This window comes from Dioszegia hungarica, assembly GCF_025882075.1.
Source record: "Dioszegia hungarica strain PDD-24b-2 chromosome Unknown MKK02contig_8, whole genome shotgun sequence".
Classification (NCBI taxonomy): Eukaryota; Fungi; Basidiomycota; class Tremellomycetes; order Tremellales; family Bulleribasidiaceae; genus Dioszegia; species Dioszegia hungarica.
In genome coordinates, this window is record NW_026515770.1 from 3,580,310 (window position 1) to 3,608,284 (window position 27,975).

The window sequence follows — 27,975 nt, forward strand, 5'->3', positions numbered from 1 at the left end:
GACATCCCTTCATACCCATCTTCAAAAAAGATCTCTCGAGCTCCGCACGTTGCAGCGCGCCGGCGTTTCGGCGTTTCCCGCCTCCCCTTATACGCGTTGCTGCAGCTGGTCATGTCATCCTGCATCCTGCATCTTGGACTGGGAGACCTGTGACCTGACACGCTAGGCAGACCTGATGGCAACGAAGCGATCCCAGATGCATGGGATGTCTATTGGCGTCTTGTTTATTCCCGCTCCCTTGTCGTGGCACTCCTCATCTCCACGGTTCCCCAAAGTACAACTCGAGGGCATGTCGGGGAATGTTGAAGCCGAGTAAGCTCAGGAGATACCTGAATGGTCAGCTTGATAGCTTCACGGTGAGCTACGCGAAAGCTGGGAAGGAGACGTACCCGCCAAAGATAGGTAATAAGGGTGAAAGGAGCAGCTCGCTCCTCGCCACAAAAGGCAAGGCAGCGTAGCCTAGGTACATGACGTACGTGTACTGCAGGCCTGCTATGAGGAAGAGGGTACTGCAACTCAGCTGAAGCCAATGCTTTCAGTCGAAGAAGGGCCGGGGACAGCTCACTTTCCAAAGAACAGGCACACCCAGTTCTTCGCAACTACGACCGGTGCCAGCGGTAGTAATGCCACACCGATCGTCAAGAAGGCAGGGAAGAACGAGTTTACAGCCACATCAAAGGCGTAAGCGAACTCGACGCGGTTATCGGATGTGGAAGCATGGGGTGCGAGGGAGGAGACGAGGAGGCGATTTGTGAGAAAGTAGAGGACGAGGGCGGTGAGGAGGGAGATGAGGAGGAAGTCACCTGAAGTGTCAGCTTTCGTTCCAGCTCTCACCTCAAGGTGGACAAAAAGCGTACGGAAGACCATTTTGAGGATGAGAAGCAGAGTGCCGGTGGCACTTCTATGGTATACCAGAGACCAGGCTATCCCGGAAGCTGCGACAGTCAGCTTGGAAGATCACGAGAAGCCTGTCTACCTGAACAGCGTACCTGTCAGACAGCCAGCGATCAGCATCAGCATAGCAGGACTGAAGTATCAGTGTCAGTCATGGCCGGGGATGGGAGTCAGTACTGACTCATCTCTTGCCCAGACATTCTTCGTCTGTTTTCTGGATGTATCAGCTCTGGACCACTTCAGCGACCAGCGACCTGGAACTATTCAGGACACATGCTCTTAGTATGCCAGGGCAGGCGTCTGTGAGGAAACGAACTTACTGATGATACGTCTGTCGATAAACCCTTCTTGGCGAGACAACGAGGTACGTCAGTTGCCAGAATGCTAGCTCAAAGTCCTAGGTACATGTCAGCTTTCGCACTAGAGCACAGAGCACGCTTTTGGCATGCAATTGCGCTGAAGTCCTCGTAGTACGGGACGCGCAGAGTCCGCTGATGCACTGGCCGCTCCGGCCAGGGAGAAGATATACGAGACAATCGAAAGACGAGGGGGAAAGGAAAAGAATGCAAGCAGGAGCAGGACAGGAATGAAAGTCGGGAAGGGAGAAGATAGAGCCCCATTCCGTCTCCGGCCCACCCTTTTCCGTCTCCGCCTGACTAGTCATCATTTCCTATTGACGTCTCCCCCTTCTTTACCCTCCCCTAGCTACAGGAGCAGCACGACGCTGCGGTCTGCGCGCATGTACGCCAGCTCCTCGTATCTCAGACGCAAAGTGCAGCAATCCGCCGGCCGCTTCCGCTTCCGCTCCTCCCCTCCTTCGCTAGTCCAGCGGAATTCCGCTATAGCCCTGAATCTTTGCCGGACTCACCATAGACCTGAACTTTCCCAGTCTCCTCAACACCAGCGGTATCCTATCCACCCTTGGCATTCCTCCTCCCATAACTCCAACTCCGTCATACCCGCCTCTTGACCCGTCATACCCTCCACCCATACTCAACCCGGGTCTGCTCGAGGACGCGACGGGCAGGATTGAAGAGGGCATATTGCCGTTCCGGGATGGTCTGAGGCGGATTGCAGACAGTTTGGGCGGAGCAGACTTAGCAGGGACAGCAAGGCTTTGGTGATGGGTAGTGAAGTATCGCCGGTGGAGACCTTTGTCGCTTTTTGACGCGGAGAGACAACGAGGGCAGGCCCGTGCGTCCTGAAACGTATGCCGTAACCTTAATGCTCCGTGCTAATCGATTATCTTTTCCTAATCAGGTTGTAATGAGAAGCATGACAGCATATTTGCTAATGAACTTAATCTAGATTACTCGCCGACTTCTTGACATCGCAACGCTGCGCTTCTCTCTTTGTCCGTCTTACCTCTACATTGGAATAGGAAGATCAGTCCCTCTTCCTACCTACCATCACTAATCTGCCTAGCTAAGTACTACGCCCTTCTAGGTCAACGAAACAAGCACCGCCCATCACCAAGAAACGGCTCAACTCAGCCTCCAACGTTGGGTGACTCGACCGATTCACCGCCTGATCCACCTCTAAGCGATCTTCCCTTTCTCATATCTCTCTGACCTCAAGAGAGGACAAGTGAGTGTTCATCCGCGTGTGGGACGCCTAGTCCCATTGCTTGAAGGATTACAAGCTGACGAGCTTCAGAAACCGTCATCATGGCCCAACCCGTGCGTCCTTGTCTCAGTTGCGGTCAAGTTGATTGATGGTGGCTGACGAGTCCAGACCGCCGAGCTCGAGAAGGTCTTCGGAACTCTAAACCTCAAGGAAACCTTTGCGGGCGATGGTGAGTCTCTCCCTGCTGGTGCTGCAGCGGTCGTCAGGGTGGCGACTGCTGCGAAGGCAGGAATGGATGGCTGACGATATCAGAATTCAAGTCCCGACCCGGTATGCTATGAGCTGTCTGGATAGAGATAGAGAGGCTGTAGCTTACTTATACAGCTCCGGGTAAGAATGGCCGACCTCTTACGGTCTTCGCCAATATGTACCCGGTTGCCATCAAGCCGGGACAAACCGTTTGGTACGTTTCACCTCGCCAAGTCTTGCTGGATCAGGGCCGCCTCAAGCCCGCTCCACACCGAGAATGCGCGGGGCTTGGGACGCGCCTGCTGATGGAGGTGCAAGACCTTGAGCTGATGGACAGGCATTATACCGCCGACATCGACCCCGTCGTCAAGGTCGCCAAGCAGAAGTGAGCAGCTAACGAATTTGGAGCATTGGATCAAGACCAGCAGCTGATCTGTCAAGAGAACCCCGCCAGCTTATGCAGGATGTCTGGGTCCAGGCCGGCAAGGAGGCCAAGGGTGCCATCAAGACTGCCTTCGAAGCCGCGGCGTATGACCTTGTGTAAGCTTTCTTCATGCACCTAGCTACTTCGTACGTGAGCTGACGTCTCAGCGGGAATGTCTGGTCTCCCGTCGAGTTCCCCCTCGACGGCTCCAGCAAGGTGAGCTGACCAGGGAAGTGAAAACGCCCCGGAATGACGCTGATGTCGTAGTGCGAGGTCGTCGTCAACCTCCTCGAAGACGGCTCGGAAGCCAAGGACGACAAACGTCGCTTCAAAATCGTCATGCGGCCTGCCATGAGCAACCGCAGCTCCACGGCCAAGCACACCATCGACCTCGACTCAATTGGTGACTTCTGCAAGGGCACCAAGCTGGACGAGCAGGCTGCCGAGAGCATGGTGAGTCATCTGTTGATGCTCTTTGATGATGTGGCTGACGGGATAGCTTGTCGCCACCCAGGCGATGAATGTCCTTCTCCGCCAGGACGTCTCGCTGCGATACAAGGCTGTCGGCGCTCAAGGTCGCCGATTCTTCGGTACTGGTATGTCACGCCACAGTCACAAGATCGGCCAGAGCCAAGCTGATCATGCAGATGGCGCATCCCTTCTTCCCGAAGGCGGTGTGTGTCTTTCCGGCTTCATGCAGTATGTTCAGCAGTTCTTCCATATATGGCTATAGCTAACGCTCAGATCGTTCCGCTTCACCCAGTCGGGTCACGCAGCCGTTCAGGTAAGCTCGCGTCTCAAGTTACACCACTTGATGTAAAGCTGACCATTTAGCTCGATACCGCCTACTCGGCGTTCTTCAAGGCTGGTCCCCTCGTCGTAAGTCATCCTACACCTTTCCAGTCGGCCTCATCAGCTGACAGTCAGGACCTGATGGGCGAAATCCTCGGCACGGGCGGAGGCGGTGGCTTCCGAGGTGGTCGTGGCGGACCCCGAGGCGGTGCGCCCGGTGGTGGTGCTGGCGGTCTTCAGACTCTGGACATGAGGCAGATCGCCAAGCTGAACGGGCTGCTTCGGTCCGCCAAGTTTGAGTTGATTCACCGGTAAGTCATCTTTGACGGTGTCAGAGTATAGCTGACAAAGCAGAAAGTCCTCAAGGCAGTACACGTTCCTCAAGATTACCGCGCAGCCCGCTGCCGAGTGCAAGTTCCTCCTTGACGGCAAGGACGGCAAGGAGTCGAAGATGGTAACCATCCCCGAGTACTACAAACAGACGTACAACGTCACGCTGCAGAAGCCCCGTCTTGTGAGTTTTCGCGTTGGTCCAGTCCAGGGCAAGAAAGCTGATATGGACAGCCATGCATCTCTTTCGGCGCCGGCGGGAAGAACAAGGTCCCGTAAGTCTCCACGAGCAAGGATGTGGGATCGAGCTGATCTGGCAGTCTCGAGCTCGTCCGCCTCGTAGAGTACAACAGTGAGCAGTTCTTGCCGGTGTCAAAGACTAAGCTGATTCCAGGCATCCCGTTCTTGAAGCTCTCGGTCAGCTGACCGTCACCCCACCATTGTGCAGGAGCTGATCATTTAGGGAGACCAAACTGCCGCCATGATTAAGGTCGCTGCCAAGCGCCCAGAGGACCGAGTCAAGATGAGTAAGTCAAGTTATACCTCCGAAACCTGCAGAGGCGGCTGCTGATCCTACAGTCGGTGACTGGCGCAAGAAGCTTGACTGGGGAAACCTGCCCAAGGTCAAGGCTTGGAACGTCAAGATTGACCCCAACATGATGCAGGTCAAGGCGAGAGTTCTCGCCCCGCCCGTCATCACTTACTCTGCCAACAAGACTCAGCAGCCTTCGGGAGGGCGAGCTTGTTCGTACCCCTGCATGTCGGGCGAAGCTGACGATGGCAGCCAGTGGAACATGCGTAACACCAAGTACGCCAAGGCGGGCAAGAGCTTGAAGTCTTGGGCGATCGTCAACCTCGACGGCAGGCTTCCGATGGATGTTATTCGTACGCTTTTCCGTCTCCCCAAAATGCTGTGTGACAGTAGCTGATCTGATTAGAGGGCTTTGTCGTTCGTCTCGCACAAAACCTCAATATCACGAGTCAGTCGACCACGCACCAAGAAAGGGTGAAAGAGTAGCTGATCCACAGACTGTCCGGTCGAGAATACCCGCCCACCGATCGTTGACGGCGCGGATGGCCGTCGATTTGACGTGATGCAGCAAGGGTTCTCGTGCATCAAGCCCGCACTCCAGAACGGCGCTCGCGAGGCGTACATGCAGAGCAAGATCAACCCGCAGCTGATCGTCATCATTCTACCAGTAAGTCTGCTTCTGTTCAAGTTTAGGGGGCTACGCTGATAATGCTAGAACAAAGATCTGGGGCGATACGCCGAGATCAAGCGGTGCGCCATGCAGGATCTCCGGATGGTAAGGTTTTTTCCAATTTCATCTTCTGGGCAGCTAAGCTGATACAACCTAGCCGGTCGTGACTCAGCTGCTCCAGTCGCAGAAAATCTCGCCGACCAATCGCGGAATGGACCAGTATGTCGGAAATGTATCCATGAAGGCAAGTCGACTTCTGCGGTCGGGAGAGGTTCGTTTTCTTTTAGTTGACTTTGCAGATACACTGTAAAGTCGGGGGCGTGACGCACCACGTGCCCATGCCGAACATTGTGAGTTAATCCCCATCCTGGCGCTTCAAGTAAGCTGACGTTTCCAGTTGGACAAGACGACGATGATGATTGGAGCGGATGTGAGCTATTTCCCCAGCTAAATTTCGCTCGAGCTAACATCCAGGTCACCCACCCTCCTCCCGCCGGAGCCGGTCAGATCGCACCCTCGATTGCCGTGACAATCGCTTCCATCTCTGGCGACAACAACCTCTTCTGCCCCGAAATCCGCATCCAAGAGGGTCGTAAGGAATCCATCACCGATCTGAAGGACATGGTCAAGCAACACTTGATCACGTTCCAGAAGAACGCCAAGGCGCTCCCGGCAAAGATCATCATGTTCCGAGATGGTGTCAGCGAGGGCCAGTTTGCGATGTGTGCGACGTAAGTCCCCCTGCCAAATGAGAAAACGGGAGCGAGAGTTGACGATGCAGCGAGGAGTACGAGGCAATGCTGAAGGCTGCCCGCGAGATGGACCCGAAATACCGACCGAAGGTGAGCTACCTCTATAGCCCATAGCGTTAGGGACTCAGCTGACGACTTCAGATCACTTTCGTCATTTGCGCCAAGCGTCACTCGATGCGCTTTTTCGCAATGACCCAGCAAGACGGCGATCGGACCGGAAACCTTCAGCCTGGTCTCGTCGTCGACACGGGTGTTTGCCATCCTTTCGCGTTCGACTTCTACCTCCAAGCCCATTCCGGCCTTCAAGGAACAGCGCGTCCGACGCACTAGTATGTTCTTGCTCTTTGACGTTGGAACAAACTGACTCTGCAGCGTGGTTGTCAAGGATGACATCGGCTTTGACGCGGATAAGATGCAGGGACTGTGCAACTCGCTTTGCTACTCTTACTCCCGTGCTTGTCGCTCGGTCTCTGTAAGCTTGATTATAGTTTCCCAAGGGATTTAAGCTAACATCTTAGCTCATCCCGGTCGCTTATGTGAGTCATAATAGCTAGTACTGACAAGCCTGCATGAGCTGACGATTCTAGTACTGCGATGTGAGTTCAAGGGATCTCTTTTACGTAGAGCAAAGCTGACCACTTAGATCATCGCTGGTAAATGTCGAGACTTCCTTTACAAAGACGACTCGGACGTTGCTGCGTCCGTCTCGAGCGGGTCTGGCCCGGACCGCCCGATGGAGTTCAATTCGATGGAGCTCAGTAAGTAGTACCTCTCGCGAACTCCCAGGAGATCATAGCTGATCATGGCAGTGAAGCGGATCCAATCCAACCCGGACTGTAAGTACCTCTTGTTCAGTTTGGAGCGAGCGGTCAAGCTGACACATCAGTCAACTCGGTCGCTTGGGTATGTTTTACTGCTCAGCTTCTATTACTCAGATTTGACAAGATCTTCCGCTGATATTGCAGTATATGTGATGCAGCATCGCAATACCTTCCCCTCGATGTCTCCGCTATCCCGGACCCACTTCTCTCGGAACCGTCTCGCTGGCCTGCAAGTCTTGTCATCATAGCCTTTCGTTGTCTAGAGTATCCTAATAAGCTGTGTATGTATATCTTTCGGTCAAGCTTCTTTCTGCAGGTAACCTTGTGCAACAAACGGACACGTTACTGATGGGCAGCAGGGGCAGAGGAGAGAGGTGTACCAAAGAGATATCAAGTGCTGTTTTCCTCCTGTCCACAGCTGGGGCTAAAACGGTACTGGTTGAAATCCTCTTGGAGCGGTTGATACCGATCCCACCCACCCGGCCTCCCGCGCCTCTTAGAAGATAGGGAGGGGTAGGGAGGGTGGGGGAGCCAGGAAGGCCAGGATGGGGGCCGGGCGGTGGACAATATGCAGGACAAGGCGTGTCAACCTCACCTCCCCTCCTTTCGTAGGAAATCTGGGCTTAGTATGTGCGCTCGATGAAGCCCCCCGATCCCTCGCCCCTCCTTGCCGCATAGTGCCGACTGCGCGTGACGTCGTTACCGCTCTAGCCGCACACATGCCTCCCTTTGGCCTTCGTTTGGGGGTGTCAGCCGGAGTGTGAACCTACAGATCTCCGTGAAAGTGTGTGTACAGGTGTAAACATGACCCTCCCTTTCCGGTGCATTGACTCCCTTTAGGAGAGCTGGCTGATGGACACAAGGTTGAAGTGGAGTGTGTATGTACAAGAGTGGGGGAGGTTCAAAGAGGCTTGAAGTTTTGATTCCGCTAGGCTCAAGCGCGCCCCGCCAGTGCCCCGCCCAGCAGGTTCGCCCTGACAACCGTCTCACCCGCATCATCAACCCCTCTCTTCCCCTCTCTATCCTCTCTTTCTTTGGCTCATCATCCCCTTCTCAGCGCTTCTCCACAGCTACTTACGCTTCCTTATCCATCCTAGTCTATAAACGACTCGGCCACCCCACAAAGCTTCTCATTTTCGCGTTCGACCCAGCTCGCAAGGTGCGTCTTTCCTTCTCGAGGGGTTTGTTGATGGTGATGATGGTCATGTAGCTGATGATCTCTATAGACTACACGCCAACATGGGGCCTAAAACCAGTGCCGTGAGTCACTCTAGCTCAGTCTACCCCTCATTCTGGACCCCGACGCGGTCGACTGGGCCCGAATCCCCCTCCATCAACATGTACCTAGGCTGACGCGATAGACCCCCATCGAGAGGGTGTTCGGGGCTATGACCCTTCAGGAGACTCTCTCCACCGATGGTATGTTCTCCTACTGCTCCATCACCCCTCGTCTTCTCCCCCATCGTCACCACCGTGTTTGCCCTAATGCGGAACGCGGACCTCTCGTACAGCTTTACGCATTGACATGTGGCTGACTGGACCAGATTACCACCCGCGCCCGGGGTACGGTAAGGTCGGCAAGGTCATCCGCGTCGAGGCCAACATGTTCCAGGCGAGGTTCAAGAACCAGGGTACTACCGTCCAGTATGTTTGCTATGCAAGCGCTTTTGACCGAAAAAGGAAGGAAACATGGCTGACGCTTGACTTTAGGCACTACGACATTGAGATCAACCCCGTCGTCAAGGCTACCAACCAGAAGTGAGACTGACCGCTACTTACCATCGCCAGCGAAGAGGGACAGAGCTGATTGCTGTAGGAAGCCCAAGACCCTCCTCTGGGCGGTCTGGAAGCAGCTCTGCGAGGAGGCTACCGGTCCCTTCAAGGCTGCTCTTGACGCCGCTGCGTTCGACACGGTGTAAGCTAGCTCATCGTCCCTGGATGCTACCCTTAGCTGACAAACCCAGCAAGAACATCTACACCCCGAACAAGATTCCCCTCGAGAACGGCAGGGTAAATTCTTTTAGCGCTGAACTATATTGACCCATACTGACCCCCTTCTCAGAAGGAAGTCATCGTCTCGCTCAAGGAGGACGGCAAGGATGCCGAGGACGACAAGCGTCGTTTCAAGGTCCAGATCCAGCACGCCCAAGAGATTGACCTCGACACCATCATGGATTTCTGTAAGAAGAACAAGCAGACCGAGGCTGCCAAGGAGATCATGGTAAGCTTTACGTTTCTTTTGTAACGAGATGAGCTGACCTCCCAGCTCGTCGCTATCCAGGCGATGAACGTACTCTTCCGTCAGCGCGCCAACGACCAGTTCAAGGCCGTCGGTGCTCAAGGCAGGCGATACTTTGGTACCGGTGAGCTGAATTTGACTTCCTTATTGCGGGACTCGGCTAATGCGACAGCCAACTCGGTCCCGCTTCCCAACGGAGGTGTGGTCTACTCTGGATTCATGCAGTAGGTTTGATCTTGATCAAGTAGATACCTCAAGCTGATCAACAGGTCCTTCCGATGGACTGAGTCTGGATACCCCGCCATGCAGGTAAAGCTTTCGACTTGATCGTTAATAGACCAATCTGATCATCAGCTCGACACTGCGTACTCTGCGTTCCTCCGTCCCGGCCGTCTCGACGAGGTCATCATGGACGTTCTCGGCATGGGCGGTGGCGGTGGTGGCCGTGGCCGAGGTGGCTTCGACCGAGGTGGACCCCGCGGCGGTCGTGGCGGTCCCGGTGGACCTCCCGGCGGTGGCGCTCCCCAGTCGCTCGACCCGCGATCCATCAAGAGGCTCAACGATGTTCTCCGGATGGCCAAGTTCACCGTCACCCACCGGTAAGTACTATCACTTTGGCGATCTTGACTTGAACTTGCGCTGACTTTTGCAGCAAGACCTCGCGCGTCTTCACCATGCGTGGTCTTACCGTCCAGGCTGCCGCCGACCTCAAGTTCTTGCTCACCGGCCGTGATGGCGCTCAGGACCGCATGGTCTCCATCGTTGACTACTACAAGGAGATGTACAACGTCCAGGTCACCAAGCCTCGTCTCGTAAGAATTGAGTCCACTCATTATTCGTGGATAGTGACTGATACTGCAGCCTTGTGTCGCCTACGGACAGAGGAACTACGTCCCGCTCGAATTCGTCCGTCTCGAGGAGTTCAACAGTAAGTTGCCCTTGTGCTTCAAGTCGGGTTCTCGCTGATCGCAAGGCATTCCCATGATGCGTCTTACCGCTGACCAGACGGCCGAGATGATCAAGGTCGCCGCGAAGCCCCCTCCCCAGCGTGCCCAGATGAGTGGGTTGTTCTTTTGCTTGATTGAGCGAAAAAAAGGCTGATCATCAGTCCGCGACTGGCGTCAAACCCTCGACTACTCCAACCTCCCCAAGGTCCGCGCCTGGGGTGTTGAAGTCAACGCCAACATGATGCAGCTCAACGCTCGCGTTCTTCAGCCCCCTGCGGTTCAGTACGGTGCTGGCAAGTCCCAGCGCCCCAACTTTGGTTCGTGGAACCTGAGGGACACCAAGGTGAGTTGCCTCCAACTTTGCTTCTACCCAAGCTAACGTTTTCAGTTCTGTAAGGCCGGCAAGCCGCTCAAGTCCTGGTCGGTCCTCAGTTACGATGACCGGGCCGACCCGCAAATGATCCGTAAGTCAAGCACGCCCAAATCAGCCCAGGCCTTGCTGATCGTGCTCAGAGGGCTTTGTCGGCAAGCTTGTCCAGGTCCTCCGCAAGTCCAGTAAGTTTTCACTCGAGGGATCCCAAGACTTCCAGCTGACCTCCAGACTGCCCCGTCGAGAACGAGCGTCCCGCTATCGTCTCGCACAATCCAAACGCCGGCGGACCCTTCGGCGGCATCAAGGCCGGTCTGCAGGACGCCGCCAGGGCGGCTTACATGCAGTCCAAGGCCAATCCGCAGATGATTCTTATTCTGCTTCCGGTAAGCGCAAGCTTGGTACTCGACGCCGGGACAGGTACTGATCAAGCAGCGCAAGGAGCTTCCCCTTTACCAGGAGATCAAGCGATGCGCCGCTCAGGATCTGAAGCTTGTAAGTTTTGACGAAGGACTTGGCTGATAATCAAGCCTCTGGTCACTCAGTGTCTGCAGACACAGAAATGTCGTCCTGACAACCGTGGACTCGAACAGTACCTCGGGAACGTGTCCATGAAGGTGAGCTTCATCGCGCCGACCGTGAAGGACCTCTGCGGTCGGTGATAAGTTTTTTTTTATTGACCTTTGCAGATACACAGCAAGATGGGTGGGCTCACGCACGTTGTGCCCGTTAGCTCTGCGGTGAGTTGCTGCGCAACAAATTTGGGAAAAACAGCTGATTTTTCAGCTCGACAAGACCACAATGATGGTCGGAGCAGATGTAAGTTGATTATCACGTACAATTGCTGACAACTAGGTCACCCACCCTCCTCCTCGCGGTGGACCCATCCCACCCAGTATCGCAGTTACTGTTTCTGCCATCGACGGCGAGAACGCCCAATTCGTCCCGTCCATCCGCCTTCAGGAAGGCCGAGTCGAAATCATTTCCGACCTTGCCGGAATGATGAAGACCCACATCGAGCTGTTCCAGAAGAACACCGGCAGCAAGCCGGCTAAGATCATCATGTTCCGCGATGGTGTCTCCGAGGGCCAGTATGGGCACTGCGCAGAGTACGTCTTTTTCGGAAGATGTAGGCTGGAGCTGACCATCCAGGATCGAGTTCAACGCTATGCTTCAGGCCGCTCGAGACATCGACCCCAAGTACAGGCCCAAGGTGAGTTCCCGAGCTCTATGAGACGAAGAGACTGGTCCTGACGAGTAGATCACTTTTGTCGTCTGCGCCAAGCGTCACAACATGCGCTTCTTCGGTCTCAACCAGGGCGACCTCGACCGAACCGGCAACTTGCCCGCCGGTACCGTTGTCGACACCACCATCACCCACCCCTTCGCATTCGACTTCTTCCTCCAGGCTCACGCTGGTAGGTCAATATGGCAGATCAGACAAGATCAGCGCTGATTTACAGGTCTGCAGGGAACTGCCCGTCCTACCCACTAGTAAGCCTACTCGACATCTTATGAAGTATAATGAGCTGACTGGGCAGCATCGTCGTCAAGGACGAAATTGGCTTCGACGCCGACAAGATGCAGGGTCTCTGTAACGCCCTGTGCTACTCGTACGCCCGGGCTACTCGATCCGTCTCGGTAAGTCTGCTGCTATGTGCTTATTGAGATCTGCATCGAGCTGACATTCCAGATTGTCCCCGTCGCGTACTACGCCGACGTACGTCCCGCCATACCAGAGCGGCCGAGGTACAAGCTGACGTCCAGATCATCGCGACCAAGTGCCGTGACCTCGTCTACAACGATGACTCATCCGATGGCGGTGCTGGTTCCGTCTCGGATATGGCTTCGGGCCGCAAGGAAACTCAGGCGTTCGACTCGCTCGCTCTCAGTAAGTGCCATCCCTTGCTATTTCGAGCTTCAGCTAACATCCCGCAGAGAAGAGGATCGAGGATGCCACCGAGTGTAAGTCCCTTCTTCACCCAAGATACCGCGAGGTAATGCTGATCCAACTCAGACAACTCCGTTGCCTGGGTATGTTCCTTGTTGTCGCTTGCGAATGCAGGATCGAAGCTGATGACTGTAGTACATGTAAATCGACCTCACGGCCGATCCAACTATACGCCTCAGTCTCCTATTCTCCAGTCTCGTCAGATAGTTTTCCTCGTCGTAGCAGAAATGGCAGCCGTTTATCTTCTTGATATATCTCATGCAATCCTGTGTCTACCGCAAGAACTTTCAGGACTGACCTTCTCCTCACGAGCTCTGATTGGCGCCCCTGCACTAATTTTCTATTCCTGCCGATCCAGCCCCAACAAGGCGCTATGGAGTTGATCAATTTGACCAGGAGAGTGAGTGATGCGAAGGACCCTTGAACGGAGGTCATGGTATTACTCTCCTTTCCCCCTTCCCCCTTTCCCCCTTCCCACTCCCACCATGCCCCAGTGACCCCCTCCCGCCTCTTCCCCTTGCACACCCTCCTTCAAATGCCGAAAAGCCCGCAGCAGCAATCACTGCTTAGGGCATCAGGGAGTCCCAGGAACGAGATCTATAGTTGCTGATGTCTACTACAAGTGGGCTTGGCGATGGCGATGGGCATTGGGCGCGGATCTGACTGTATCTGACTGTTACGTCGGAAAGTTGATAACTCCCAATGTCAGGTACAGTTCCCGACGAGGACGTATCAGGACGGCAGGCAGACAAAGACCATGATCACGGTGGTATCCACATGCATCCAACTTCTATTCATCCCCCAAAATCGCGACCTGTACTGATCTTTCCCCCTTCCCGCCACCTGTCACTTTTGCCAGTCCGGCGTCGGATGAGACTACTTGTCCCTCTGGCTCTGCTCGTAGTCGACGTTGGCCTCGCCCAATAGCCTGAGCTCCTCCTTCGTCTTCCCAGTGGCCGCCGAAGCAGAAGCTGCCCCGGTCTCTGCCAATAGACGGATGCGCGCCACTTGCGCGTCTCTGGCCTCCTGAATGGTGCCATTGTAGACAGTGGAAGGCTGCTGCGACGCGTTCGAAGTATTTGCGTCAGCGGGATTGCCGTTCCCCTGGGTGTCAGTAGTGGCAGAGCTGCTCATGATGAAGTGTGTGAGGGGAGTATGTAGTTGGAAAAGTGATGAAGACGAAGAGCAGTCAAAGATAGGGTGAGTGGCGAACATCTGGACGGGGAAATTGCCCAGCTTATATGCTCGCCTCTATTGAATCTCCGACACCTTGCACGATCATAACGCTAGCCATCCTTAGTAGTACCGCAATCAACGCCAATTGACACAGCCTCAAGTCCAGAAAGTCCGCTCCGGCGGAGCAAGAAGTAACCCTTTCATCACGATTCTCTAGGTCGTTCTATGGCGATATAACAACGCCTGCGATAAGGCGGCCAGTAGCGGAGTGTCGAAGCGGAGATAGTGTTCGAGAGCAATTCGAGGGGCTGTTGGAGATAATATCGGAGCCCAGCAAGCTCCGACTCGTCTGAGTAGGCTTTATACGACAAAGGCAGCGGCCAGCAGGCCCCTCCTGCGCAGGAACATTGACTGGAGAGGATGCCGCTATACTCAAGTGCTATAGAAGGCAACGAGCCCCGCCTCTAGGTGCTGGCAGCGTGCCCATCCAGCAAATTGCCACATATACTCAAAATTCAAGTACCTAGTCCCCCACTCAGCTGCTCTACCTCTCACCTCCTGCCTCCTGACCGTCCATCACCCCATTCCCACCCCGCTCCAAAGCGCCTACCCTTCCTTTTATAATCGGCAGAGCCGCTGCGAACAACTGCGCGACCAGGAGTATCACTCGCCTCCTTGGCCTCCAGCCCTACCGCCTGATCCTCATTTCGTCTCCGCTAACGCTTGACACTTCTTTCTCTCTGCGCACGCTGCGTGATCCACTGCGGAAGGGTGGCATCAGTCGATCGAGCGCAATTCTCGACCGATGTATGTCTCGTGGTATGCTTGGTGATACAAATGCATACACGGGTTGAGGATACTACTTGCTTGAATACGATAACGGTGATGGCATCCTTCACTGCGGCTACCCGCTTCTTAATCTTCTTCTTCCCCTACTTCTTATCCTACGCCTCACTTCTCCACACCTTACTTCGTCTTCTCTGAGGTGGCATTGTTAAACGCCAAGAGATTGGGGGTCCCGGCCGGGAGGTCGGTGAGCTTGCCCGAGGACGAAAGGCCCAAAAGCGCCTTCTTGAGCTGAGCCGGAGTAACCTTGTCGCTGTGCTTGGGGGCGGGGGCAAAGTTGAGGGTCCCGGGAGCGGGGAGGATAGCGCGGAGCATAGGGGGAAGGAGCGAGTAAGCCCGGGCGTAGACGGACGCGTCCGACTCGATCGCAGCCGCGCTGGCTCCGCGGTGCTCGGCGAGGTCGAAGGTCTCGGTACCGTGGATAGAGAGGAGGTAAGCGAGGAGACCGCAGATGTGGGGGCTGGCCATCGAGGTACCCGAGATGGTGTTGGTGGACTGGTTACCACTGTTCCAGGTGGAGAGGATGTTGAGTCCGGGCGCAAAGACGTCGACGCACTTGCCGTGGTTGGAGAAGTAGGCGCGGTCGTCCCCAAGGGTGGAGGCACCGACGGTCACGGCCTTTCCGGCGCGGGCAGGCGAGTAGTTGCAGGCGTCCTTGTTGTCGCTAAGGGTCAGCAAAAACCAAACAGCGTAGAGCTTTACTCACTTTCCAGCAGCGACGGCAAAGTGGAGACCAGACTCGACGGCAGCGTTGACGGCGTCGTCAAGAGACTGCGCCTTGCCACCACCGAGGGACATGTTGGCGACGGATCCCTTGTGCTTGGTCTTGCCGGTCTTGACGAGCTCCTTCTCGGCGTCGGCGTCGGCCTTGGCAGCCTGCTCAGCAGCCCAGCTAGAGCGTCAGCGAATCGTCCAATCACGACGCATGAAAATACTCACACGACACCAGCAACGACATCGCTCATGCTTCCCGACCCGTTCGAACCGAGAACCTTGACAGCGACGACCTCGGCGGCCTTGGCCACACCGTACTTGCGGGAAGCGATAGTACCGGCGCAGTGGGTACCGTGACCGTTTCCGTCCTTGTCGACGTCGTTCTTGGGGATGGTCTTGCCCCAGCGTGCGCGGCCCTCAAACTCGACGTGGTCGACGTTGATTCCGGCTGAGGAATCAGCGTTGACCTCATCTCTGTGACGGAAAAGCTCACTGTCAATGACGTAGGCGGTAACACCCTCTCCACCTCTGTCGTCGTAGAGGTACTTGGTGAATGTGCTCAAGTGAAGCTGGGCGCGGTGACTGATCCGGGCAAGACCCCATGGCGCACCGAGCTCGGTGGAGATGTGCGAGTCGGACGCCAAGGCATCGTCAACACCGTGGAAGTTGTCCTGGGTGTAGACGCGCTGGTCCCGCTCAACGTAAGCGACCTCGGGCGAAGCGCGAATGGAGTCGAGGGTCTGAGGGGCGAACTTTCCGGCTAGACGGAATCAGCAAGTCTGACAAAGGAGCTGGGTGAAACAGGGTTGAGACATGAAACGGGTGGCAAGGACAGGGTGGCAAATGGCCGAAAGTGGGAACGAGAGATGAATGGAAGAGGAGCTTACCGTAGCCAAAGTAGGTGAGGTCGGACGAGGGCATGTAGACGTGGGTAACGCCAGACTCGTCGACGCGCTCGCCGTCGGCAGTGAAGGTCAACAGGGGCTGTGGGTCAGCGTACGCCATAAGATTGGGATCCGTCAAGATGAGGATAGCCTTGGAGTGAGACAGGAAGGAGAGACCGGGCTCGATTCCTCAATGCACCTAGCAGTCTGAAGGACGCCCGGCGCTTGACCACCTGCGCCTCGTGTGACAGGCTCGCGATAAGAACAGTCACTCACGTCGAGCCCATTGGTCTCCTCGACGCTCCCCAGGTGAAGAGCCATTATATGAGGGCTAATGTCCTTCTTGAGGACGACAATGTAAGCATCCTCAATGCTCTCACCCTCCTCGCGGAGAGGGGCGAGACGGGCGTTGGACGATCGCTTGGCAAGCGGGGAAGCGAGCGCGAGGGGGAGGAGGAGTGCCGTTGCGAATGAACGCATTGTGAATGAGTACTGTTTGTAGAGTGTAAGGGGAATAGGGGAGGATAGGCTACCTAGATCTAGATGGTATAGGTAGGTAGATGTATAGAGGGAGGAGGGAGGTAGGTGACAGAGGGAGCGATTGCGCCAGCGTCGAATGGGGTGAGGCGATGATGCGGGGGAAAGGACAGCTGATCGGACATCGCCGCCGCCACTCACCCCCTTATCAACCGGAAGCGGAAACTCGGTAAGATAACCGGAAATGACGTAAATTGGAGACCCCACAGTCGCGTCAACCGAGAGCACGGACCTCCACATTCCCCATCACCTCCTTCCCCCTCCAGCGAAATAGATATCCCCCTTCTCTCCTCCGTCCATCTTCCTTCCTTCCTCCTCACCCTGGATATACCGCTCAGTCTCATCATGGCTCTTAAGAAGAGTCCAAAGGCGACCGAACATCCCGATATCGCAGCGTGGAAGAAGGCGACAGATGAGATCAAAAAGGAGCTCGACAAGAGGAAGGGGGAGAAGGATGCGAAGGGCGTGCAAGCGGCGAGGGAGAGCTTGTGCAAAGGGGAGAAGCTCATTCGCACCTTGCTCGTGAGCTCATTCAGCGACTCTGATCTCGCGCCGTGCTGACATGCAAGGACGACCCTACGTTCCCCGCCAAGGTGGTCAAGGATCTCGAGGTATGGTGTGAGGACGATGTGAGTGGATTCTGTCGCTACAGGAGCTCGGATACAAGCTGAGAACCAGTTCCTGGAACACCAAATTAAGATCTCGCATACGTCTTTCGAGAGGTTCGCATATCTCGCCCTCAGTGCAGCAGTCTCCGTGTGTATCGAGCCTCTGCTGTCGAACTTCCAAGACCAGGACACTGAGACCGAGGGAGGAAGGAAGGACAGCGGAGAGGTAAGAGATACTCTCGGACGTATCATGGCGGCCATAACGGCGATTATGACCTTGTAAGTGCTCCACTTTGCTGTTGTAGGATATCGGCTGACAGGATAGGATCGTAGTAAGCTGAAGATCAAGAGAAGCCGCGGAAAACCTGCTGACTGACCAGGAGGCTCATATCGATGCCGATTCGGCGGAAGCCTCCAGTGGAGCTATCGGAAAGAACATCTCACCTTACCTCGACCGCCAGTGGATCAGCCTACTCCTCACTCTCCTCGAACACGCGGAAAAGAAGGGGTACCACCATCACAAGACTACCGCAGGCGTGAGTGTCATGGCTGCCTCCATTGACCATAGCTGATAACTAGCTCATCGACTTCTTCGAGACCTTGACGAGCGGTGACAACTCTCGTCGTCTCGGCATATGGGGGTCTGACCAATTCGCTGTAGACTCGAGGTTCGTTGAACGTTGCTCGGCGACGTACCATGGTCGAGTACAGCTAACAAATAGGTTGAGGCTAGGCGCACTGATCATGGATTCCAAAGGTACTTTCCTCCCCACTCGCCGCGGGCTTCACTTACCAGTTTACAGTCTCGACCCTCAGCCTCCAAGGCATGCGCAGTCTCGTCTTCAGTCTGCCCTACGATCCCGCCAAACCCATCGCCGATCAAGCGGAGATACGGAGGAACTACTTTCTTGCTGCTGTCAGCACGCACCCGGAGTACAAAGAGGCAGACCCGCAGGCACGTAGGGATATCCGCAATATCGTCATGCAGCTCCCCACAATAGTGTCTCGGAAGCCGAGGGTGAGCTTTTCTCAGGAGAACCCTTTGCGATGCCATAGAGCTGATCGTCAGTTGTACATGAAGATCGTCAATCATCTGCACGGTATCGACGACAAGGATAGACCGCAGGGCTTCCCCGTCCGATCCTTCTCTCTCAACGACGACAACATGCTGAATTCCGCCCAAGCCAAGAAGCGGCTGGCGGCTGGCGAGCTCATTGTCTACGTGGATCAGTTCGAGATGCGCGTCAACGTGAGTCACCTCCAGGCTGGTCTGCGTCCAATGAGTTTCTCCAGCTCATTCCACAGGACTTCAACGAGTATGGCCGAGAGGATGCCCTCACCCTTGATCATTCCCAGGCGATGTTTTGCTGGCGGGACACCGGCGAGAAGAGAGGTCGTACGTCGTCCCCTCTTGAATTGGTCATCTCCGCTAATCCACGCAGAATTCGAATGGTTTCGGATCAAACCAGGGACGAACGACCGAAAGATCAATATCGAGGTGGAGCCGAACCACGCCGACCGCTTTGAGCAGGCGCTCAGGAAGTACTTCCCTCCTGTAAGCTCTCCTCTCCTGGGTGTTCCGTGCTTGGTGTCGTCGCTGACCATTAGCTCGCCTGGATCGACACTGCCCTCGAGATGGCCAAAGCTCGACGCTCCGCCCCAGACAACGACTACGGCGAGCTCGTGCCCGCCTCTTCGCAACTGCCCCCTGTAGCAGACGCCGAAGAAGAAGACGCGGAGGAAGAGACAAATCCCTCCGAAGCGGACGAGCGGCAACGGCAAGGCAGCGTGGCCAGCCACGTATCCGACAGTATCGAGCACACTGCGCCGGAGCCCGTCAAGCCTAATCGATCCGCTGTCACCTCGCAGAAGTCCCGGCGCTCGCAGGTGATCGCGCAGGCGGTCGAGGAAGAGGAGGAGGAGTCAGTCGTGCCAGAAGAAGAAGAGGAGGATGCGGAGGAGCCGGTCGAGAAACCACGTCGCGCCACTCGGGCATCCAAATCGGGCGGTACGAAGGGACCCACTTCTCCCCAACCTGCAGGCGAGGTGTCCACCACCAAAGCACCTGTCAAGCCGGCAGCAAGGTCTTCTCGCTCCGCCGTAGCGAAGGTCGCCGCATCATCGGCCGAAGCGGACGACAAGGTCAACACCTTCGGTCCCGCGGAGAAGGAGCCATCACCACCTCTCAAGCCGGACGAGCCAGCCTCGACCGGTCGGCCCTCTCGAGTTGCCAAATCTCGGGCGATCAAGAAGACGGCGGGAGTGCTGGACGGTGAGGCGGTCCCTCTCGACAAAGCGATGACCAAGGCCGCCGCATCGAAGCCCACCAAGGAGGCGGCGGCTGATGTGACCCAGCCGTCCATCATCGGAGACAAGGAAGGAAAGGAGGGCGAGGATGAGGTCATCAAGGAGAAAGAAGCCAAAAAGAAGGCTCAGGCCCCCAGGGGAAAGGGCAAGGGCAAGGCGAGGGCCAAAGAGAGCTCACCTGCCCCTGAGGTGCCTCAGCCGGACGCCCCGGATGCCGAGCAGGCGGAGAAGGGGGAAGGACATGGAGGAGACGAGGATGAGGCGGTGGATGTCGCTAAGGTCGTTGTGGCAGTAGAGCGCGATCCGGCCGAGAAGGTCGTCACCCCCTCTATCCCGCAGCCCGCTTCTTCTCGGGAGGTACCTATCAGCAAGCTAAATGCGGTCAGCAGGTCCAAGCAGAGGTGTAGGTCTTTCCTTTGCTCTCTTGGTATCTTGTCCCGATGCACCTCACGCCTATGTACCATAGCTGACGAAGCAGACTCCAGGGGCAAGTCAGGCGATACCAACAAGAAAGTGGAAGTGTCCGACTCTGACACGGAGTCCGAGGAGGATGGAGACGCCATCAGCCCGGAAGCCGACGTCGAGACCGAGCCTGTGCTTGCCCCCATTCGTCCCGCATCTAAACGTACCGCCGCCGCCGCCGCCGCCGCTGCCAAAGCGTCAGTCGATCCACCTGTCCAACCTACACCCAAGTCCAAGCCCGCTACCCGAGGCAAGGTCGTCCTCCCCAAAGCGAAGACGACGATCGCTGGGGAGATCAAGGCTGGAGCGGCAATGACGCCAGCTGCTATGAAGGCGAATGTGGCTGCTGCTTCAGAGGCCAAGGAGATGAAGGGGAAGGGATCGGTCAAGGGGAAGGGAAAGGGGAAGGTGGTAGAAGAGGCGGTGGAGGAAGCGGTGGGGGAGGTGGTGACGAAGGAGCCGGCCAAGAAGGGGAAGAAGGCACCGGGTCCGCCGAATGCGACTGTGGGGGCAAAGGCGGTCACTGCGCCGGGAAGGATGGAGGATGTGAGTACCCAGCCATCAGAGTAACAAGGAGGCGAAAGGCTGATGATGCAGTTGGGCACGAGCGATGACGCTAGCGAAGTCGTAGCGGATGCTCCAGATGTCGAGATGAACGCGGAGGAGCCAGAACCCCCAGTGACCAAGAAAGGGAGAGCTCCGGCTGAGCGGGCTGGAGGGAGAGGTGCCAAGAAGAGGGCGGGCGTAGAGTCAGTGCCGGTCGAGGACGGCGGGAAAGCGGTACCACCGGAGGCGGTAGAGGAGGACGAAGTCATGCAGGAGGGTGTGGTGAGTACTCAACGCCGAGACCTCTGGGTGCAGCTGATACAGCAGGAGGATGATCAGATCGACCAGCCTGTTCTTCCTATCGACGATGCTCCGTCCCCCGCCCGTCGACCCTCGCCCGTCAAATCCGCTCTGCGACAGCCTATTCCTCCTGCCGACTCTGCCGCTCCTCAAGACACCGCCAGCCCTGTCGCCGCAAGCGTAGATCCTAAGCAGCCGGTCGAGCGTATCCGTCGGATCAAAAATGCCGCATTTGCTCCTCGGTCGGTCACCTTCTCGGACCCGGTCGAACCTCAAGATACGGACGACCGGGCCTTCCTGGACGCATCGAACAGCAAGAAACCGGTCGAGAGCGGTCCGTCGGTGTCGGTCGGTGCTGGGCTTCCGAAAGAGCCGGTTGCGGAGACGTCGGAGGCTGCAGCCAAGCGAGACGCCGGCGACATTCCCAGCGTCAATCCCAACCAATCACCTCAGAAGCGACGAAAGAACGATAACATCAACCTGCATGACGAACAGCGGGTCAGTGCCGAGGTCCGGAACCGACCCATCGATCCACCTCAGGCCCAACGAGCGGCCGGACAAGCGACTCCCCCAGCATCGCATCGCAAACGACCGGCCGAGATTGAGGCTGCCGGTGATGCGGAGGTGGCCCAGGAGGAGGTGATGCCGCTCAAGAAACGTAAGGTGTCTATCAACGAGCCGGAAAGGGAGGGAAAGATAGGTTGGAAGTCAGTGAGCAGGAAGCAGAAGGGAGGTCACGCATCAGACGGTGTTGAAGGGGTCTTGGCCGTGAGTCCACCGCACTGCAGCTGCTTGTCCAGAAGAACAAAGCTGATGACCCGGATCCTCGACGATATGACGGAGGTATGGTATCTTTCGCTTATGCCCGCCATACCATGCTGATACATCAGGCCGTCAAGCAGCGCCTCCAGAAGAGACTCGCCATGCCGGACAAGATCATCAAGGCCGTCGAGCGTCATATCGCCAAGGCGGCAGTCAAGCTGGTCAATGGATTCGGTATCGACCAGTAGGTCCACCCTATTCCCCTTCACCGCTGATCCCTACTCACGCTCGCTCGGACGACTTCTGACGATACAGTGCCGAGATGTACCAAGCGACTACCGCCCGAGGCGCCGAAATCGACCTCAAGCAGACCGCCCTTCAAGCTCTCTACCAAGCGCAGGTCGACGCGTCCGACCGACACTATCGCGATGCTCGGGACCTATTCAAGACGTACCAGCGACCGATGCAGGGGATCCCGATGATCCTCTTCGAGTGAAATCAAGTGGTGGACTGGTATGTGCAGGGATGCTGGAGAGGGACCAAGGCGGCAAGTAATGCACGTGTCTATACAGGTATATAGGGTGATTTATGCGGGTATGTGGCTAAGATGAGATGCAAATATATGTATATTTAGCTGTATGCTACAGCTTAAAGCTCATATGAGCCGCGCACCTGTCTGTGCTTGTCACTCTGCTCCATCCAAGGCCAGCAGCGTGCAGCAGCAAACCCATCCATCACCTTCAACCCCCCTTCCGACGGAAGTGGACCGTGACAATAAAGTCGGATTTCGCGAAGAGCCCCTTTCGCAACCCTACATATGATGAGATAGCCCCAGACCACCACCATGTCCTACCTAGACACCTCAGAGCTGCCGATTGACCCCGAGCTATTATCTCTCGATAACGCCAATCAAGCCGCACAGGCCGAGGCGGACGAAGAGGAGGTGTACAAGGACGATGAGGTCCCAGAAGAGGCTAGTGACCTGAGCTCGGGGTCCGAGAGCGCGTACGAGGAGGAAGAGGACCTGGACGCGCCGCTCAAGCGGGCATCGGGCAAGCGGGGCCCGGGGAGACCGAGGAAGCATCCGGTCGATGATGAAGAGAGGATGCCGGCGAGGCGGAGGGGTAAGGCGAAGGCGAAGAAGGGGAAGGGGAAGGATAGGGCTTGGCCAGAGGATGAGGACGATGTGTTTGAGTAAGTGGATGATGGGCTACGAGGGAGGCTGAGAGCTGATAGTGTAGCCGTCTCGTAGGATATGTCGGTCGTGTCCCCCGCGGAGGGTCGGTCATACCCAATGGAGGTGTCCTTCACCCAGAGGAAGAAGCCGAGGAGGGTTTCGAGTCGACAAAGAAGGCGCGGCGCCCACGCAGAGTCAGCTATCCGTCCTGTTTCTCCCACATGGTGCAGCTGAGCTGATCCCTTAGGCCCGCGCACAGCACAAGCCTACGCATGAAGTGACCCAGCTTCTCGCCAAGTCCAACCTCGACTACATTTCAGGCAATTGCCAACAAGCCATTGATGGGTTTCTCGAAGTCATCCGGCTCGACCCCTACATCTACGGCGCCTGGAGCTCGCTGGGTACGCTCTATGAGGAAGAAGGGAATGCGGACGCGGCTCGTCAGATGAAGTTCTGCGGCTTGCATATTGAGGGGGATGCAGAGGGTTGGAGAGATCTGGCCATGTCGTACAAGTGAGTACCTCAGAAACGCGCTGTAGAGAAACGCGCTCATGACTAGGGGCGCTGGGAAGTCTGAGGAGTGCCTGTACTGTCTGCGTAAGGCGCTAGTTAAGGACCCGCAAGATATCATGGCGTTATGGGAAATTTCAGCGCAGTACAAAGCTATAGGCAAGATGAGCCGAGTGAGTCGATCTCACATCACCAAGAGAGATGGAACTGACGGTCTAGGCTCTGGACGCGTACAAGAAGATCCTGCGATATGATTCCGACACCGCACACGACTTCGCCTTCCTCGCGGACCTTCAGCCAGCCATCATCGAGACCAAGCAGACCCGCTTTGGTGCCGACATCCTCCGTACCGCTTTCGACTGGCATATACAAACCTTCACCGGTCCGGACGACACGTCCTCGTCGGAATCTAGCAGCATGACCTTGGAGAGCATTCTCAATCTCACAGACCTCCTGCTGGAGCTGGACGACCTGGAGGATGCGGTCGTAACGATCAGAAGGGGACAGCGGTGGTTGCAGGGCAGGGGCCATCAGAAGCAGTGGGACTTCCTCGAGGATGACAGGGAGTATGATGCGCAGGGAGTCGTCAGAGAGGAAGAGAAGGACCAGTTGCCGGATGAGGAGCAGATCAGTTTCCCGCTGGATATCAGTCTGAGGCATCGGCTGGCAGTCATCCGGCTCAAGCTAGGCAATGATAACGAGGCAAAGGTGAGCTGCTCTGCTGGGCGCATGATGGGACGCAGCTGACATGACAGCTGCACGTGGAGGAGCTGCTTCATCTTGACGTCGAGGCGTACAAGGATATGTTCATCGAGCTCGGGAACGCCCTGATGGTTCGAGAGCAGTGGGAAACGGCACTGGAGTGCTTTGGTAAAATTCAGGAGAGCGATGATGTGAGTGATCTCAGTCTCCGTAGTCAGACATCGCTCATGCTGCAGATCGATGACACACCCGACACAATATTGGCTATCGGTCTGTGTCACTATCATATGAAGAACAGTGCTCCGGCGCTGGAGGCTCTGCAATGGGGTAAGCCTATCTCTTCACCTGAGACACTGTACTGACTAGTCAGTCACGGAGCAACAACCCTCCAACCTCGATGCCCGGCTCAAACTCGCCAACGTCCTCGAAGATATCGGCCGGAAAGAAGAAGCCCTCGAAATCGTTTCGGATGTCCTCCGCATCCGAGCGCAAGAAGCGGCCGGATGGCGAGGTCGAGGCCCCAATATCGACCGGCCCCGTCAGACCAAGGCGGACAAGCAGGCGAGCCAGAAGCTCAACAAGAAGGTTCTGGAGGAACAGATGCGCGAGCAGATGCACGCGTTCTGGGATGATATCCAGCAAGCGGAGGCGGCGCTGGAGGAAGGGGAACCGGGGGCGCTGGATCGGTTCATGTATGCCGCGGGGACGATGATTGAGAATTTCCGGCTGGCCAAGAGCAACTTTGGCAAGAACAGAGTGCGCTAGACTAATGTGGTCCTTGTCTGCTAGGGCGCGAAGCTGATATACCATAGGGTGTCTACCGAGTTTCGAAGCGAAAGTCTACGCGGCAAGATCTCGCTTCCAAGGCCGCAGAAATGCAAGATCGCTTGGAGCGGACATTGGGCTGTGAGTCGCAACTGTCTTAGCGCAGGAGATCAGCTGCTGACGGACAGTCGACGACGACGCCCCTCGCGAGGAAGAAGAGGAACTCGGCGATGATGGCGAGAAATACAAGGTCGTCCGGCAGACAGAGTTTTACGGCCTTGGGAACGAAGATTGGCTTACCTTGGTCGTCAAGGTGAGCTATGAGGGTCACCATATACGGACCCGCCAGCTGACGAGGACAGTACTGCTGCGTTCTGATGGTAAAAAATGAGGACGAGCTGGCGATGGAGATACTCGAGCATGTCATGTGGGCGGGTCTGTTCAATAATCGGCGAGCGGAAACTGCGCTGAGGTTGACCATCGTTGGTGAGTTGTCTCAGCTCTCGCTCGGTGGCTCTAGCTGACAAGCAGCCTGCGCCATGCGTACGAAATCCTGGGCTGTCATCACCGATCACTGCAAGCGTCTCGCTCAGTCCCATCAATTCCGAGCGGAACCCTTCCTGCTCATGCTGGGCTGCATGGGCGGCGGCGGTGTCAATGCACATGCCGCTTGGCAGAGCCATGCCCTCCAGAAGTTCATCCATCGCGAATTACGACTATACGACTACTCGGTCAAAGGGCAAAAGTTCCACTACTCAGTCTCGGCCCGACGGTGGGCGCATGAAGTCAAGCTTGGACTGTCGGATCGGCTGGGAGATGAGGTGCCGGTGGACGAGGATGACGACGAAGAGGAGGAAGATCCGGAGGAAGGCGAGCGGCCGCGGAAGGGCAAGAAGGCGGTAGCGTGGCGGAGAGGTACGCGGATCGCTATCGAAAAGCCGACGGTAGCGATGGAGGATGAGGACGAGGACGTGGAGCCGGAAAGGGAAGAGACCCCAATCTTTGCTCCTCTCGATCCGGCGTTGAGCGAGGTACCTGTCCGTCCGACGAAGGGGTCGCCAGTGTGGAACTGGCTCCACGGAACTTGGATGTTGACGAGTAAGAGTTATCAGTCTGCTCTGTGTGAGTTACGCGCTTGTTTCCGATGAGAGTGATAGCTGACCCTCTAGTTTACTTGATGCGGGCGTACGAGTACGACCAGTACAATCCCCTCCTCTGCTTCAACCTCGCCCAGGCCACTTTTGGTCGAGCGATGAATCGGCAGGCCGATAATCGGAACTACTTCATCGGACAGGTGAGCTTCCGAGTGCCTTATGGCGTGGGCAGAGCTGACCACCTTAGGGAATGGCATTCTTGGCGCGGTATCGAAAGCTCTCCAACATGGACGATCCGGTCGCGGCCGAAGAGGTCGAGTATAACTTTGGCCGAGCATTCCACAGTATTGGCGTATTGCACTTGGCGGTGAAGCATTATGAAAAGGTGTTGGCGTCGGTCGAGGCGCGAATGGCGGAATTTGACGAGATCGAGGATAGAGATGTGAGTCATTGTAACCTCTCAACTTTGAGGTCAGCTTGGCGTATGCGATTGAAGCTGACCATTCAGACTATTCGGACTTCGTCCTTGGCGCTCGAAGCGGCACACAATTTGATGCTGCTGTACGGGACGAATGGGTCTATGCGACTAGTGCAGGAAAGGTCGAAATGGCTCGCAATCTGAGTAAGCGGCAGGAGGGGTCGGGATCGAAGCGTTGTATATACTACATAGACACAAGGAAGCTCATAGCAGCACGTTGTATACATATGATATAGATGCCGAGCACTTGACTCGCTGTGCACCCCGCTGACGCTGGGTTCCTCGCAGTCCGCAGGCTAGCCGGGCCACTCCACCTCCGGTCCTCGCGTCGGGCTACTCTGCCTTAAGGCTTCTTTCCTTCAGCCTTAGTCGACCTGGACCTGACACCGAGAAACTTGCGGCAGATCTTGATAAACCACATCCAGTTCAAGCCGTTGAGAGCTAGACACCCGGCGCAGATATTGACTACATGTCACATCAGCATACAACCCATATTGCGCAGCCGAGAAGATCAGTCAGGCTTACGAGTCAGGAACGAGTTGAGCTGATCGCGCTCAAGCCATAGATCGCGGAAGACCGACAAGCTCTACAAGTATCAGTATGTATGCGCCAGGCGGACTTGTGCTGTGTGGTATGAGGATGGCGACGTACAGTGTATCCGCCATAGCAAATCCGGGCGCCAAAGAAGGTGAAAGCGAAAATGGCACCGGTGATATTGATCACCTCGGGATGTAGACGACCAGTGCCTAGCTTATCCTAACGTGGTCAGACGCATACTACTCTGTACCTGTCCCCAAGCCAATAAGCCAATGAGGGTGCTGGACTCACCATGAACCAGTACAGGTTCAGAATCGGTGTGGACAGTTCCCATAGGAGAAACGGCGCTCCGTATCCCGCCAAGAATGGGCGCTGGACGTCAGCTCCTATGCTCAGATAGGCCAAGGCTCTGAGGGTGACGTCATTGTGGAGATAGCACTCACGAACGCGCAGAGATAGACCACCAAGCAGGCCGCCCCGTGGAGCACGAATCCGGCTGAAGAGTTGAGGCACGAATCGATCGTGTCCCACAGGAAGTATCTAGACGGGTCAGCACTTTATATCAAGCAGACAAGACTACACGACTATGATACGATGCCGGAGGGACACAGACGGGTAGGTGGAAAGAAATGACGTACCCGGCCGATATCGCCAGGATATGACCTACATCACGATCATACCCAAATACAGGATCTGCCTGGAGTGTCTTGGAGCTCAGCGCATATATTGCGCAGGGGATAGCGATGACGGCGTGGACAGTCGCTAGCTGATAAGCTACACAGTATTGCAGAGGATATTCGTCTCCGAGCGTACTCACAGACGGTCCGAGTGAGGCTTTCCGTCCTTGTACGCCGGTCGAGCTGTGCCCATTTTCCGGCACCGACCAGACTCGGCCCGAAGGCGTATGTGGCGTATTGTATGGCATAGCAAGCAGCTACCGATAGGACAAAGGCAGGTAGATGAGGACCGAGAAGAGGAAGCGGGGTGTTGACGGTCAATGCGTCAAGGGAGGTCAGATTCGGCATGGTCAGGG

The 27,975-nt window shown here is 56.2% G+C and overlaps 7 protein-coding genes across 7 annotated transcripts; 4 read left to right on the forward strand and 3 right to left on the reverse strand.

Moving 5' to 3' along the window:
* Nucleotides 1-253: 253 nt before the first annotated feature.
* On the reverse strand, nucleotides 254-1,936 carry MKK02DRAFT_45106 (transport-related protein; the record flags this gene model as incomplete). Its single annotated transcript, XM_053093238.1, has 8 exons — nucleotides 254-329; nucleotides 390-509; nucleotides 566-803; nucleotides 858-935; nucleotides 990-1,027; nucleotides 1,076-1,108; nucleotides 1,215-1,291; nucleotides 1,763-1,936. 8 exons carry the CDS (start codon nucleotides 1,934-1,936, stop codon nucleotides 254-256), a joined length of 834 nt encoding a protein of 277 aa, XP_052946175.1.
* A 625-nt stretch (nucleotides 1,937-2,561) lies between these two features.
* MKK02DRAFT_45107 (putative eukaryotic translation initiation factor 2C 2) lies at nucleotides 2,562-7,183 on the forward strand (the record flags this gene model as incomplete). Its single annotated transcript, XM_053093239.1, has 36 exons — nucleotides 2,562-2,573; nucleotides 2,629-2,689; nucleotides 2,773-2,790; nucleotides 2,845-2,923; nucleotides 3,047-3,094; nucleotides 3,151-3,249; nucleotides 3,301-3,349; nucleotides 3,401-3,586; nucleotides 3,633-3,729; nucleotides 3,781-3,832; nucleotides 3,878-3,917; nucleotides 3,968-4,012; nucleotides 4,061-4,236; nucleotides 4,280-4,439; nucleotides 4,490-4,530; nucleotides 4,576-4,607; nucleotides 4,650-4,672; nucleotides 4,719-4,782; nucleotides 4,835-5,003; nucleotides 5,040-5,140; nucleotides 5,194-5,235; nucleotides 5,285-5,454; nucleotides 5,503-5,562; nucleotides 5,615-5,689; nucleotides 5,757-5,807; nucleotides 5,855-5,887; nucleotides 5,932-6,188; nucleotides 6,239-6,299; nucleotides 6,351-6,538; nucleotides 6,582-6,681; nucleotides 6,728-6,745; nucleotides 6,797-6,805; nucleotides 6,853-6,967; nucleotides 7,019-7,045; nucleotides 7,096-7,112; nucleotides 7,175-7,183. 36 exons carry the CDS (start codon nucleotides 2,562-2,564, stop codon nucleotides 7,181-7,183), a joined length of 2,784 nt encoding a protein of 927 aa, XP_052946176.1.
* Nucleotides 7,184-8,269: 1,086 nt separating this feature from the next.
* MKK02DRAFT_45108 (eukaryotic translation initiation factor 2C 2) lies at nucleotides 8,270-12,681 on the forward strand (the record flags this gene model as incomplete). Its single annotated transcript, XM_053093240.1, has 32 exons — nucleotides 8,270-8,290; nucleotides 8,392-8,449; nucleotides 8,575-8,674; nucleotides 8,741-8,788; nucleotides 8,847-8,945; nucleotides 8,995-9,040; nucleotides 9,093-9,251; nucleotides 9,297-9,393; nucleotides 9,442-9,493; nucleotides 9,539-9,578; nucleotides 9,624-9,868; nucleotides 9,922-10,081; nucleotides 10,131-10,197; nucleotides 10,243-10,329; nucleotides 10,378-10,559; nucleotides 10,605-10,680; nucleotides 10,730-10,771; nucleotides 10,818-10,972; nucleotides 11,022-11,081; nucleotides 11,117-11,203; nucleotides 11,276-11,326; nucleotides 11,373-11,405; nucleotides 11,442-11,695; nucleotides 11,739-11,799; nucleotides 11,848-12,004; nucleotides 12,050-12,080; nucleotides 12,128-12,227; nucleotides 12,280-12,306; nucleotides 12,354-12,477; nucleotides 12,525-12,551; nucleotides 12,604-12,620; nucleotides 12,673-12,681. The coding sequence occupies 32 exons, from the start codon at nucleotides 8,270-8,272 to the stop codon at nucleotides 12,679-12,681; spliced, it is 2,772 nt and encodes a 923-aa protein (XP_052946177.1).
* Nucleotides 12,682-14,679: 1,998 nt separating this feature from the next.
* On the reverse strand, nucleotides 14,680-16,637 carry MKK02DRAFT_26903 (peptidase S8/S53 domain-containing protein; the record flags this gene model as incomplete). Its single annotated transcript, XM_053087269.1, has 6 exons — nucleotides 14,680-15,223; nucleotides 15,266-15,451; nucleotides 15,499-15,721; nucleotides 15,767-16,033; nucleotides 16,161-16,257; nucleotides 16,434-16,637. The coding sequence occupies 6 exons, from the start codon at nucleotides 16,635-16,637 to the stop codon at nucleotides 14,680-14,682; spliced, it is 1,521 nt and encodes a 506-aa protein (XP_052946178.1).
* Nucleotides 16,638-17,039: 402 nt separating this feature from the next.
* MKK02DRAFT_33610 (uncharacterized protein) lies at nucleotides 17,040-22,175 on the forward strand (the record flags this gene model as incomplete). The annotated part of the gene is made up of 16 exons (XM_053088753.1): nucleotides 17,040-17,216; nucleotides 17,264-17,323; nucleotides 17,373-17,581; nucleotides 17,628-17,634; nucleotides 17,683-17,838; nucleotides 17,882-17,970; nucleotides 18,119-18,320; nucleotides 18,372-18,551; nucleotides 18,608-18,698; nucleotides 18,745-18,857; nucleotides 18,911-20,012; nucleotides 20,088-20,617; nucleotides 20,669-20,899; nucleotides 20,945-21,685; nucleotides 21,808-21,923; nucleotides 21,995-22,175. The coding sequence occupies 16 exons, from the start codon at nucleotides 17,040-17,042 to the stop codon at nucleotides 22,173-22,175; spliced, it is 4,185 nt and encodes a 1,394-aa protein (XP_052946179.1).
* A 348-nt stretch (nucleotides 22,176-22,523) lies between these two features.
* MKK02DRAFT_37128 (uncharacterized protein) lies at nucleotides 22,524-26,549 on the forward strand (the record flags this gene model as incomplete). The annotated part of the gene is made up of 14 exons (XM_053089568.1): nucleotides 22,524-22,865; nucleotides 23,104-23,369; nucleotides 23,416-23,539; nucleotides 23,586-24,074; nucleotides 24,122-24,259; nucleotides 24,305-24,395; nucleotides 24,520-24,824; nucleotides 24,881-24,974; nucleotides 25,022-25,146; nucleotides 25,196-25,319; nucleotides 25,365-25,955; nucleotides 26,003-26,127; nucleotides 26,175-26,369; nucleotides 26,436-26,549. 14 exons carry the CDS (start codon nucleotides 22,524-22,526, stop codon nucleotides 26,547-26,549), a joined length of 3,123 nt encoding a protein of 1,040 aa, XP_052946180.1.
* A 199-nt stretch (nucleotides 26,550-26,748) lies between these two features.
* On the reverse strand, nucleotides 26,749-27,967 carry MKK02DRAFT_45112 (DUF887-domain-containing protein; the record flags this gene model as incomplete). Its single annotated transcript, XM_053093241.1, has 7 exons — nucleotides 26,749-26,870; nucleotides 26,931-26,991; nucleotides 27,057-27,161; nucleotides 27,234-27,314; nucleotides 27,386-27,482; nucleotides 27,581-27,704; nucleotides 27,760-27,967. 7 exons carry the CDS (start codon nucleotides 27,965-27,967, stop codon nucleotides 26,749-26,751), a joined length of 798 nt encoding a protein of 265 aa, XP_052946181.1.
* Nucleotides 27,968-27,975: the final 8 nt, after the last annotated feature.